General features: G+C 43.1%; 1 protein-coding gene across 1 annotated transcript in view; it reads left to right on the top strand.

Annotated features, from left to right (window-relative positions):
* The window catches only part of STXBP4 (syntaxin binding protein 4), a 240,927-nt gene that overhangs the window by 57,391 nt on the left and 169,985 nt on the right, over positions 1–13,551 (top strand). Inside the window, exons 12-15 of the mRNA XM_060253551.1 lie at positions 882–976; positions 3,034–3,130; positions 4,740–4,852; positions 5,211–5,300. Coding sequence (XP_060109534.1) covers positions 882–976; positions 3,034–3,130; positions 4,740–4,852; positions 5,211–5,300 — 395 coding nt within the window. The remainder of the gene's footprint in view (positions 1–881; positions 977–3,033; positions 3,131–4,739; positions 4,853–5,210; positions 5,301–13,551) is intronic.

Here is a 13,551-nt window from a genome sequence, read left to right as displayed (position 1 = left end):
TCAGTATAGGGCTGCTTCATCTGGTCTTGTATTCAACCCAGAGTGCTTAAAAGCACATTGGCACATGTGATGCTGAGCTTTAATTGTGCCTTGCTCTTTAAGTTTTTTTATTGTTAACAGAAGGGTATTAGTTGTATGTGCCGGTTAATTGAAGAAATCATCGCCAGTTGTTATTTGCTAAGAATGAAACCTTCGCCTTTTAATTTGAAAATGTTATGTTTGTTAAATTGTTAGTTTGTTAGTGCAATGATAAAAAAATGGCCAGACAGAAAGCTATTTTGTCAAAGTTGCATTAAAATCATTGCTGTGCCACCAGTTGTGTGATTTTTTTTAAATTCATAGAAAGAACCATCAGAGGTGAGGTGTCCCTCACAAAACCCTGAATCATAACCTGAGGCTTTACAAATGAAGAACAATTCCAGGGATTTATAAAACGCATTTGAAGCCACTACCTATTCTGTTTTTGTTGTCTACCTGATGTCTATCTGAAAAAAGATGTCACAAGTCTTAGCTATATGCCTTTCTCATCATATGGCCTTTAATGTTGCAACAGTGCCTGCTGTTCCCTAGCACTTCAGCCAATTATGTTTTCTTTTTTTGTTAGTTTTTCAGTCATATATTGATGGATGAATACAACTGACAGCCAGTGATTCAGCAACTTCTAGTGGTTCAGAAGTTTCTGTTTGAGAGCTTACATAAACATGTTACTAGTGTGCTTCTTAATATTTAAGGGGCAGAAAGTAATAATAAACTTTGTATTTAATTCTGGGATTCAGGTGATTAGCCTGTATTGCTTGAACAGCAGGACTTCAGAACACATCCTTTGTGCAGAATAAGTTCCAATTAAATTTCCAATTAATGTGCAACCTGTTTTCTGTTAGCTACTGGCCCCACCTGGAGTGATGATTATGGACTGCACAGAAGGAAGATTTCCCTCAACCCCACAGTTCGTCTCCAGGCAGATAAACTCGAGATGGTAAATATCCCTGTCTTATTTTCCATTGTTACTTCCGTTACAGGGTGAGAAGTTTCTGAAGAGCATATTTTATGTTCCTTCAGAATGGTAGTAATATTCTTTTTGTGTAAATATTTTAGTCATCAGACTTCCATGGCATGTTTGAAATGCTGGATCTGAATTGATGCCTGATCAAATTATTTATTACATATTGAAACAATCTGGTTGGATCCAGACTAAATTGGTAATTTCCATCAATTCTTGCTTCCTGCTGCAGACCGTCCCCTCACATTGTTTCTCAGTCTGCTGTCTCCCAAGGGCAGCGTTCCACAGAAATCAGTGGGCTGCATTGAGATGGGAGAGGTAGGAAAGTTCCATTCTGCTGACGGAAGATTTAGTCTTGGAATATCCCACTATGTTTAACGCTGTGACTTCATACCCTGCCTTTCTACCAAGTAGCTAAGGGTGAGCATTCATGGTTCCCTCCTCCTCCTCCTCACATTTTATTTTCACAACAATTCTGTAAAATAGGTGAGGCCGAGAAAGAGGTCCAGGTCCTGCAGCAAGTTTCATGGCAGAGCAGGAATTTGGACCTGGGTGCAGTCCTGGGCAGAGGTGTAACCCTGCCTTTGCCTAATACTCTAACCACTGCCTCATAATGTTACAGAGACAGCAATTTGATGTTTTTAATATAAGCGATACCAAGAAGCACATTAGTTCTTTGCCACAGGGGACTCATAACAAAGCGTTGCAAAAATATATTGCACTTCACTATGCCTCCCTTCACATTCATTCAACCCCATCACTGTCTTCCCACCTACCCCCATCCTTGGCATTCACTCACTCCCAGCCTTGGTCTCTTCCCACCTCCCCCCCCACCCCCGCCTGTCAACACTATTGGCACTTCACTACCCTTCATCTTTTCCTTTTCCCTGCTTCTTCCCCCACTTCTGTAACAAACTTTTCCCTCTTTCGCCCCTCCCCTTATCTGTCCGCATTTCTTCGCTCTATTCTTCCTCTCATTTTCTCTGACAATCATCCCATTCCCCCAGCTTTGCTTATTCTCCCCTCCTACCCAGGGCCAGCCCTCCTGCTAGGCAAACTAGGTGGTTGCCTAGGGCGCCGAGAGGCGGGGGTGGCAAATTGGGCTCTCGCCCCCCCCCTCTGGTGCCCCAGGCAACCGCATAGGTTGCCCCCTCCCCGCTGCTGCCGCCTCTAGCTCCCTCCATGCCTGTTACTTCTCAGTATTAAGTTCTCCAGTTCCTTCCTCATATGAAAATACAGGAAGAACAGCTTTCACAAGATGATGTTTAGTTAGCAGGGCAAAGAGGGTGGATGGTGCTTACTGCATGCATATCCCTCTCTGCTGCCAAAAGTTTTGAAGTGCCTGCACTTCAGCCCACATTACTGCATGCTGCCTAGTTTTCCACATGGAGCTTTGACGCTTTCATGCTGCCTAATTCTCATCAGTGATGGGGCAACTTGGATCATGACAAACGGTGCTCACATGAAGATTCCCCACTTCAGGGTGGATCACCAGAGTACATGGGGCCTGTCCTAGGCTCCCTAAATCCCTAGAATGCTCATGGACTTCCTGGCCTTCTCCATGTTAGAGGAAAAAGGCGTTCTGACATGCTGCTTTTGCATGCCTTTAACATGAAGGAATGTTGAAACATACCATCTCCTACCTACAGTCTGAAGGAACTGTAGTTCAGATAGCAGAAACACAAGCCTTGTTTGTAGAAAATCCTAAATTCTGTCTCTGACATCTCCCATTGAAATATTTCCAGTAACAGGTGTTGGAAAGACCTCTTTCTGCCTGAAACCCCGAAGAGCTGTGATCAGTCAGAGTCAGCAGTACTAAGCTGGATGGGACCAGTGGTCTGATTCAGTATAAGGCAACATCATATTTTCAGTGGGCATAATCCTAAAAAGATTGTCCTGCATGCTTTTGTCCCATGTGTATACAGGTGCTGAGTTTCCTTTCATTGAAAAGTTAATAAATCAGGTCTTTGTGCAAGATTTATTATTTTAAAACGAATGTTTTGAGAAAACTCTGAATGAATGAATTCTTGTAGGCGCTGAACTACCTTGGGATTCAGCCTACAAAAGAACAGCAAGAAGTCCTACAGCAGCAGCTACCAAAGGATTCTAAAGGAACAGTGTCTTTTGGAGGTAATTATTTGGAGAGAATTTAAGCAAAATGGAATAAAAGATCATCTTTTCATGTACACCTTCTGTATTGAACCCTTCGTAGCAGTTTTTGTTAGGATAATAAAAGGGATGACAGTTAATAGACTATCCCATGTGATATTAGATTGGCATAACACTGAGAGCTACATCTTTTGGCTTGCTTGGTGGGTTTTTTGTTTCATTTTGTGGCGCTGCTGTATTTACATGCCTCATGGCTACTGTGTGGTTGGCTATATTGAATAATTTCAAGGTTAAAATTTAGTCCCCTTTGTGCATTGATTCCAGTGTATGGTACAGTCAAGGAAAAGAATGAAGGGGCAGGAACAGTGAAAAGAGGGAAATAATCGTTAGGTAGGAAAGAATAGATCAGTTTTCTGTACGTCAGAATTTAAGAGCTAATTCAGAGCAGCAGCATCTTGATTGGCAAATGTCCCCATGGCACAGAGCTTTCAAACGTCTGTCAGTTTCTTTGCAGTGCATTCCTTTTTTCCTTTATTTTGTGCAGTACAGTTGCTTTGAAGGGCAACAGGCATTTTAGTTTCATGTTCTTCCCTGTTTGTTTTTGCAAAAGCCCTTCATTTTATTTTTCACCTTGGGAAGCATTTATAGTGGGAGCAAAAATACATATCTACTATGATGGATAAAGGTGGGCATCTGTGTTGGTATCTGAGGAAGTGTGCCTTGCACACAAAAGTGTATATCTTAAACAAACTTTTGTTGGTCTTAAAGGTGTCACTGGACTCAAAATTTGTATCCCTGCTATGAAAACACTAGCAGTTAGGGGAAAGCCCTTTAAAGGCTAAAAAAGGGAAAAGAAGACATTGGCATGCAGCAGTGAGTTGCCTTGTGCCATTTTCAAAAAGCAGTTTAATCTCTCCCCCTTCCCCTCAGATGGCTGTGAGTGAAGCATTTGAGAGATGTTCCACCTGCAGCCACCCTGCAGTTTCTTCTCAGACCAGAGAAAATAAAGTTTTCTTTTCTTGGGATTGGGGAAAGGGGTTGCGGCAGGAACCAGACAAATTTGTGTCCAAATTGGATACAACATCATATGGATGCTCTTGTTTACTGTTAGGGACTTCCTGCTGCCCATTCAGGGAACTATGCCATGCAGGCTTTGTCTTAAGAACTGTATAAAAGTGCACTACAGAGACTGCACTTCTGTGCTGAAATCTAGGCATGGATTGAATCACATACCTTCTTCCAGGTTTATTCCAGTTTCAATGTTAAAACTTGCAATTACTTTTAAATTTGTTATTCATTTTGTAAGGCTAGAATAATTGTTCTCTGTAGCAGGAAATATGTTAGGAGCAGTTGGTTGTTGTAAGTTAGAATAATGATGGGGTGGAAAGTAGATAGTTTGGGGGGGGGGGAACTTACTGTCACTTGTGTGTTTTCACAATATTTAGTCCAAATTTCCATTCATTCAGTTTACATCCAGGGCTTTTTAAAAATGATGTATGGAATGGCTTAGAACAGTGATAACTGAAGATTTAAAATAAGCCTGAAAATGTTAAACTGTCAGAAGGGTGAGGATATAAATGGATTCTTCTGCAGTTGATCCTGCAGACTTGCAACTTAAGCTCTGTTTTAGATTTTGTACAGGTGGCAAGAAATCTGTTTTGCTTGCAACTGGATGGGACTGAGGGTGCCCAAGGACCCACCCTATTTAGCACCTGCGAAATTGCCAGATTATTAGATTCACAGGTAAATAATGTGTTATTGTACTGGAGCAGTCTAGAGTATAACCATTACAGACATTAAAAAGTCTTAATTTTCTGGAGGTTGTTGTAAGATTTGCTTAATATACACTTAAATTTAGCTTTGTACTAGTCCCCTGAATGACTGTAGTTGTTCATGGTCTTTCAAGGAACCTATCCTGTAGGGCATGATTCACAGACATGCACGAACTGGTAATACCATTTCGTGAAATCTTATGACTGACACCAAGTGTGTGAGTGGTACATGTCATTGTCTTGTGGATCTCATTGTAGACTTTTTTGTTACATTCTTTTCATGGGCAAGTTGGTCATACTTTCCCCTCTCTCTATTTCAAATTATACAGTTTGCGTTGCATGATCCTTTGGAAATGGAAGACATGGAAGAACTTCGGAAAGAGAGGAATGAAGCTTTAGAAGAAATACATAAACTGAAGGTATAACATGCAGGAAGATTTGATCTGCTCCAGTTTGTTTGAGTTTTGTTCTGGCTTTGCTTTATTGATAATGTAAGGTGAGCATGGTTGTATTTGTTTTATACAATCAGTTAAACATTGCAAGTACATAAGAAAAACCCTGCTGGGTCAGACTAGTGGTCTATTTTGTCCAATACCCTGTCTCAAACAGTGGCAAACCTGTTCCTCTGAAGGCCCATCAGCAGAACATAGAGGCTGAGGCCTTCCCCAGCTGTTGCTTCCTGGAACTGATATTCAGAGGTTTGATGCCTCTGAACGTGGAGGTCTCCTCCAGACACCAAGGCTATTAGCCACTGATAGACCTCTCCTCCAGGAGTCTGTCTGCTCCCCTTTAAAATCTGCCTAAGCCTGTGAGCATCATTACATCCTCTAGCAAACCCTACATCCTCTGCATCTCTAGTTTTGCCCAGTTTCTGATTCTTTTCTTTCTATCTGTTAATTACTTCCACTTTTTAGTATGTTTGCCCCTCCCCAATCTCTTTACAGTTTTGAACACAAAGTTAAAAAAAAAAATTACTGCACAGTCTGGTCCGTAGTAGCTTTGGAGTTCCAAGTTTTTCTTTGTCCAACATATAAGCAATTTTTTTATCAATTACTTGAGCATGAGCTCCCTAGTAATAAGTAATGTGTAAATTTCTATTCCTATTCAAATACTTTTAAAAAAAAATATTTAAACAATTGTGTGTTTATAAGCATTCTTTAATCTTCTACTGGCAGAAGGTTTCCCTCTCCGTAATTTAGATTTCAGTAATGCTGCCAGTTTAGTGGAATAATCAGTTTCTATGTGACTGCCTGAAGTATGACTTAATTTGTTGAGTAATAAAAGAACATTTCTGATTATGGCCATTGGGCATGTCCCCAGGATAAAATTCTCTGTGGACTTCTACACGGACGTCCTCTGTGTGTTGGTGGCAAGAGTTAGTGCCATTGCTAGCTGTTACAGCCCAAGAGTTTTTAATTTGCATCTGCTTTGCTTTTAATTTTGATCATTTTTAACAGCAGGTCTTACTGGATAAGCCTTTGATTATGTGCTGTTCAGAGAGAATATTTAACTAGCTGTAGAACGGTGGAAGTTGGAAAGTACAGAGCACTATGCTTAGGGGGCTATTTAGGCATTCTGAGAGATACTGAATAATTTGTATGTTACGTCAGATAAGGGACTAGTGGAACAGCAGATCATGCATTCTTCTGTTGCAGTGTGTGAGCCAGAAAACTGCAGAAGTCACACACACACAAGCCAATGCTGGGCTGTTTTATCCACCATTAACAAATTGGGAGATGGTTGCAGGATCATGCAGTCCCTCCCCACAACCTCTTTCCATAGTGAACTTTCATCCCTTTTGTTCAAAAGATAAGTGGTTGCTAACATTATCTATGGTTACTCTTCTGCTATCTTATTGATGTAAAAACTGCTGCAGTGTTTCTGCTGTACTAATGTCCAAAGGGTAATGTGTAAGAAGCTCACGGCATGCCTTCTTCTTGTACTGAATTCCCCACTGGAGCTGAAGCAGTTCTTATATGACCTAGAGTGTCTGATGTTATTAATGTTATTCGGGAGGACTCATGCAGCAGCAACTCCAATACCACAAAGGAGGAAGAAGAGGACAAAGAAGGGATTGGATTTATATCCTGCCCTTCACTTGGAGTCTCAGAGTGGCTTACGATCACCTTGCCTTCTTCTCCCCACAACAGACACCCTGTAAGGTATGTGGGGCTCAGAGAGCTCTCAAACACCTCTTTTGAGAACTGTGACTGACCCAAGGTCACCCAGCAGCTGCATGTGGAGGAGCGGGGAATCACACCCAGTTCTCTCAGATTAGAGTCCATGCTCTTAACCACTACACCAAACTGGCTCTCAGTCTTTTTAAAGCCTGACCTTTTTCTGAACTACATGTATTTTATGGGGCCAGCATCTAAACAGCATGTGTTTTTTTTCCTGAAAGCTGCATGTTTTCAAAGACCCATTTGCAAATTAAATCCATGCTACTTTCCCACTCCTTGACGCAGAGTACATGGAGTTTATATTTTATTTTTTCATGTTAAGTTTTTATAAACATTATTTTAAAACACTATGAGCGATAGGCTGTATTCTGTGACCATTTTGAACATTATAGAGGCAAACCTAAATTAGCCATCAAACTTCTTATACCAGTCCCTCCTTTTCCTCCCTCCTGGCCCTCTGACCTACCTGTGGCCTCACTGCAACCATTTCAGAAGGGAGTCCTAAGGCCTGTGGAGTTCCCCCTAATTGCAGGGACCTTAACCAAGTTCAAGCCCCATTTAAGCATCCTGGTTAAACCGGGAAACCAGTTAGTGTTAACTGTGGTTAAACAGCTATGGTGATGTATTCTTTAACTGTGGTTAGAGCAGCAAGGGAGAATTGAGAGGGGCCTGTTGAAAGGAGAGCATAGTCCTACAGCCCATTTCCAGTCACTTTAGCCCCAATGTTATCTCCATCTCTGTGAGATTTGTGGACTTTTAGTTCATTTGGTTCATCTGGAAATCCAGAGTCGCATGTGAATCTCATTTGTAATTCTCACTTTTTGGGGGGTGGCGGTGGTAATAAACTTATCAGCTTGGATCAGTTTCATTCCTTTGAGAAGTACCAAGCAGCCCTGTTTGAATAGCACTTGGCAGTTCCCTTAACATTGTTTTATTTACTTAATTTTACTTAATTTATTATCTACCATGCTCGTTGAGACTAAAGGTGGATTACAAAATTATTAAACAATGCAATAAAGATGTAGAAATATTTATTATTTAAAACATTTCTATGCTGCTTTCCCACCTAATTCAGGTTCCCCAAGGTGGCAAACTTTAGAAAATTTCAAATGTTAAAAGCATTTAAAATACAAATATATATAAAATATTAAAAATGAATAAAACTTAATATAAACACACAGAAAATATAAATATATAAACATGTAAAAATACAAACATACAACCACGGAGGAGGGTTAATAAGAGTTAGTGAGGGAGTATCAAAATAACCAAAAAAGTCTCCACTCACTGGAGGAAGACAATAGAGGGAGACAGATGATTCTCCCTGGGGAGGGAGTAAATAAAGTACAATAAACAATTGTAATAAAATACAATTAACAGTGCAATAAAACTGGATCACACAGAGCACAGAAAAATGAAGGCACTGTAATACATCCAGTGAGCAATGCTGTATGGGGAAGGGGACTGCTGAGAATTTTCAGACATTTAACACTACAGCACTATTCCTTTGATTAAAAAGTGCTGTCCTACACAATGCTGTTTGACACATTCTACAAAATGATAGAAGTTGTCATGGATAAGAACATAAGAGAAGCCAGTGGCCCATCCAGTCCTACACACAGTGGCTAAAAAACCAGGTGTCATCAAGTGGTCCATTAGTGGGGCCAGGACACTAGAAGCCCTCCCACTGTTGCCCCCCCGCCAAAGCACCAAGAATACAGGGCATCACTGCCCCAGACAGAGAGCTCCAACAATACGCTGTGGCTAATAGCCACTGATGGACCTCTGCTCCATATGTTTATCTAATATTCTCTTGAAGCTATGCTTGCAGCTGCCACCACCTCCTGTGGCAGTGAATTCCATGTGTTAATCACACTTTGGGTGAAGAAGTATTTCCTTTTATCCATTCTAACCCAACTGTTCAGCAATTCCATTGAGTGCCTACGAGTTCTTATATTGTGAGAAAAGGAGAAAAATACTTCTTTCTCTACTTTCTCCATCCCATGCATAATCCTGTAAACCTGTATCATGTCACCTCGCAGTCAACATTTCTCCAAGCTAAAGGGCCCCAAGCATTTTAACCTTTCTTCATAGGGAAAGTGTTCCAACCCTTTAATCATTCTAGTTGCCCTTTTCTGCGCTTTTCCCAATGCTATAATATCTTTTTTGAGGTGCAGTTACCAGAATTGTACACAGTACTCCAAATGAGGCAGCACCATCGATTTATGCAGGGGTGTTATGATACTGGCTGATTTGTTTTCAATTCCTTTCCTAATATTTCCCAGCATGGCATTGGCCTTTTTTATTGCAAACGCACACTGTCTTGACATTTTCAGTGAGTTATCTACCACGACCCCAAGATCTCTCTCGGTCAGTTTCTGCCAGTTCACACCCCATCAGCTTGTATTATAGCTAGGATTTTTGGCCCCAATTTGCATTACTTTGCACTTGGCCACATTGAACCTCATCTGCCACATTGACACCCACTCACCCAGCCTCGACAGAACCCTTTGGAGTGCCTCACAATCCTCTCTGGTTCTCACCACCCTGAACAATTTAGTGTCATCTGCAAACTTGGCCACTTCACTGCTTACTTCAGCCAGATGCAGCCAATCCCAAAGAGGCAGAGGTCTGTGAGGAAGAATAGACAGGTGAAGAAGGTCCCAGCTTACAATTAGTGATCTGCTGCAGAAAGCTACTGCAACCCCACCAAGCAGTGACTCACAGTCTGATAGCAGCTTCCCTGCTGTTCAAGCCCATGGCCCAGAACCAGAGAGCACCTCACCTCCCACCTTGCCTCCCTTGTCTCCAGAGCCATTAGAGCATAGATGAAAGAGATTCCACCATAAAAGGTAGGAACGGAGATGAAGTGTGCAATTAGCAGCCCAGAGACATCTGAAGCTAGATAGTAAGGAGGAGAGTGCACACACCTGTATAATGCAACCCAGCTGCAAGACTGGCTTCTCTCCTATCAGAGAGAGAGAGAAAGAGAGAGATGGGCTGATTTTTCTGCTACTGGCTGCCTCCAGACCGTGATTCTGACTCCTGGATTGTAACTGCATCTTGACTCTTGGATTTGCCCTAAACTTGCTTCTGTCACTGACTCCGTGTACAACTTAGGAAATGGACTCTGACTGTGCTACACTTTGGCTGCAGGACTCTACTCTGTGCCCTGCCTGCTCTGAGACATTTTACTTTCACAAAATGGAAAAAGCCACGGCTGCTCCAGAGTCTCACTGCACTTCAGGCACAGGGACTGCAGCTTATACATGCCTTGGCTGTACTTCATTGGCAACCTCATTCCAGGCATGCCTTTATCTGTGAGGCATCTGTATTCGTTATCAGAACCTGAGCTGGCCACACTCCAGGAGTTCCTGTCCACAAATTTGCAGCAACAGTTCATATGTTCCTCAGTCTCTCCAACTTCAGCTCTGGTGTTAAGAATATGTACCATCTGGACCACTGAGGGCAGAGGTACAACAACTTGTCCACAACACCAAAGTTGCTGGACAATTTGGATGCTATAAAACAATATATCTCTAATTCATGAGTTCTGGTTGCCTCAAGTCCGGAATGATGTGGCATTGTATGTGGATTCCTGCAAAACCTGTAGGTAGGCAAAGTTTCTTCCAGGCAGGCCAGCCGGATTATTACAACCTCTGCCCACTCCCATAGGACCCTGGCAGTCAATCTCTCTGGGCATCACAAACTTTCCATATTCAAAGTGGTACATGAGTATCCTGGAAACAGTGGACCTCCTCAGCAAGTTGGCCCAATACATCACCTGTCCAGGTCCCCCACCACTCAAGACACTGCTTAACTTTATTTGCAACATATCTTTAGACTCCATGGAGTACCAGGTCACCTGATTTTGGATTGTGGGGTCCAGTTCACATCCCAGCTCTAGCAAGCTTTGCAGTCTCTTATGGGCACTTGAGTCCACATATTGTCGGCACACCATCCCCATACCAGTGCTACCCTTTGACAGTACCTATGATGTTATACAAATCACCAACAGAGAATGTTGTACTAATCAACAGGATGAATGGGTAGTGTTACTCCTGATGACTGAGTTTGCATTCAGTAATGCCACTCATGCATTTACCTACCAAGTGCCGTTCATGGCTAATTATAGATCAAGATGGGTAGCCGTGTTTGTCTGTGAGAGTAGAAAAGAGTAAGAATCCAGTAGCTCCTTAAAGACTAACTCCTTCAGATATTTGAAGAAGTCAGCAGTGACTCATGAAAGCTCATACCTTACCACAAATTTTGTTAATCTTTAAGGTGCTACTGGACTCTTACTCTTTTCTACTGCTGTGGATGGTCTAATATGGCTACCCATCTTGTTATGATGGAGCATATCAAGGAGAATGATCCAGTAGCTGTGTTGGATCTAGGCCATGCAAGGCTTTGTAGGTAACAGCCAGTGTCTTATATTAAACCTGAAAGCTTGTTGATGACCAATGGAACAGAATAGGTGTAATATGCCTAGTTCACCTAGCTCCAAATAGTAAACAAGAAGTACTGTTTTGTACTGGTGCTTTCTTTGCAGGCCAACCCATGTAGACTGTTACAGTAGTCTAGCCTTGAGGTCTCCATGGCATGGATCCATATGGCCAGATCAGAAATGTCAAGGTGAGGAGTTAAGATTGCAGGAAGTATTGCAAGAACCCAAAGTTAAAGCCAAAAACAGAATCCCTGTGTTGTCTCCCCCTGTTCCTTCATGTTCTAGCACCATTAGATTGCAATTCCCCATTCTTGCTCCGTGTTATTGACTGCTGCTTGGTGGAGGATCAGGATATGGGCCAAGTTATACATCATAGAAGAGGAGGGGAGCAAATCAGCCCAGGACTGCCATTTGTGGCACAGCTGCTTGCATGTTCTTATAATATAGTTCCTATGGATTCCCCCTCTGCCATGTTCTCCTTTAAAAAAAAAAATCAATTAATTTCCCATTTTAATGGCTGTGATAAATTACAGCCTATATTGTAGTGATGTAAACAATTTCACCCACTTAGTATTATACCCAATAATTAGGTCTGGGATAAATAGATGTTTTTCTTTCAGATGCATGCACATTCATTATGTTGCATTGCCGTCCCCATAAAGTTCAGTCACTGTAGAGATCAGAATATTTCAAATAGTGGCTGGTTTGTCTTTCTCCAGCCTCCATGATTGATGTGGCTTGCAGTGACATCGGGCTGTCAGTTTGCCATTTTAAGATGCATTAGGAGGAAAATGCCAATAAAGGATAACAGGCGTGCTCTGTTTTTACAACACAGGCACATCTTTAAATGTAGTGCTGCTAGCAGATCACACTCAGTGTTTGTTCATGTGGCAGTTACATCCATAAATCAAAAGAAAAATGGCATTAATAGCTGTAAGACATGGATCTTCTTCGTGGTCTCTGTGCTTCACACTCATGGGATAGAGTGCCTGCGCCGATCCCCAAATCGGTATCTGGAAAGCCCAGGATTTTTCCGCGCTCGGCGGCAATGGGCATGCGCAGGCGTTCCAGTACGCATGCTCACCGGCGCCAGCGCGGGGATCCTGCCAGTTCCTTTCTGACCGCTGCGCGGAGAGGTTTGCCTTTCGTGTCCCCGGTCAGTGAGATATTGTTTTTTTGCCTTATCGTTGTATATAGCCCATTTGTTCTCTATGTCTTCTCTGCTCGGGTGAAGCGCACCACGTGGAGTCCTGCCCACACTGTCTCCGCTTCTCCAAGCAAACGAGGAAGAACCGGGCAGCGCGGCTTTCGGCTGCTTTAACTGAGTCAGCACTCCGCCCTCAGAAATCGGCATCGGGCCCGTCGGCATCGACCATGGCGGACACTCCGGACCCGACGGTCACATCGTCCGATGTGACACCAGTCTTGACTGAAATGCCGATCGAGCGAGGCTCCTCCACAAAACGATCCCATGAAGGATCAGTGGACATGCCCGCCAAGAAGCGTCGGGATGACTCGGGGACCCGAGCATCCATACCAAAGAAGGCGAAGTCCAAAGAGAAGCGGAAGAGGTCCCGCACTCCATCTCCTTCTTGCGACGTTTCAGCACCGATGACTTCTGCTCCGCCGAGGAAGATCCTGACGTCCCCGTGCCACAGCCCATCGGCATCGAGAGGCAGTATTCAGCAACCCCATCTCTCAATGTCTGAGCAGGAGATCAACCTCACTCAGCGATCTTCGTCTTCTGGGTCGCAGCGACGTAGTGGGAGTGGTTCGATCTCCGAGATAGAGGCATCGGCGCCGATGGCCCCGTCTACCCTGGTGGAACCTAGAGGCAGATGGGAGCTGGAACCTTCCATGGCACCACGCCATTTCCCACCGCTACCACCGTGGGAGCAGCATCAGTGGCCGCCCACCTATCCCTACCTTTACCCTCCATATCAGTGGTTTCCACCAAGGGAGTTTGCGGAGTGGGATCAACAATCAGAAGCATCCTGCATGTCAAGGCTTTCGCACCATTCACGAAGGCCATCGGCATTGATC

The sequence above is a fragment of the Heteronotia binoei genome, chromosome 13 (assembly GCF_032191835.1).
Source record: "Heteronotia binoei isolate CCM8104 ecotype False Entrance Well chromosome 13, APGP_CSIRO_Hbin_v1, whole genome shotgun sequence".
Classification (NCBI taxonomy): Eukaryota; Metazoa; Chordata; class Lepidosauria; order Squamata; family Gekkonidae; genus Heteronotia; species Heteronotia binoei.
Note: the sequence above shows the minus strand (reverse complement) of the source record. Positions and strands in the feature narration are given on the sequence as shown.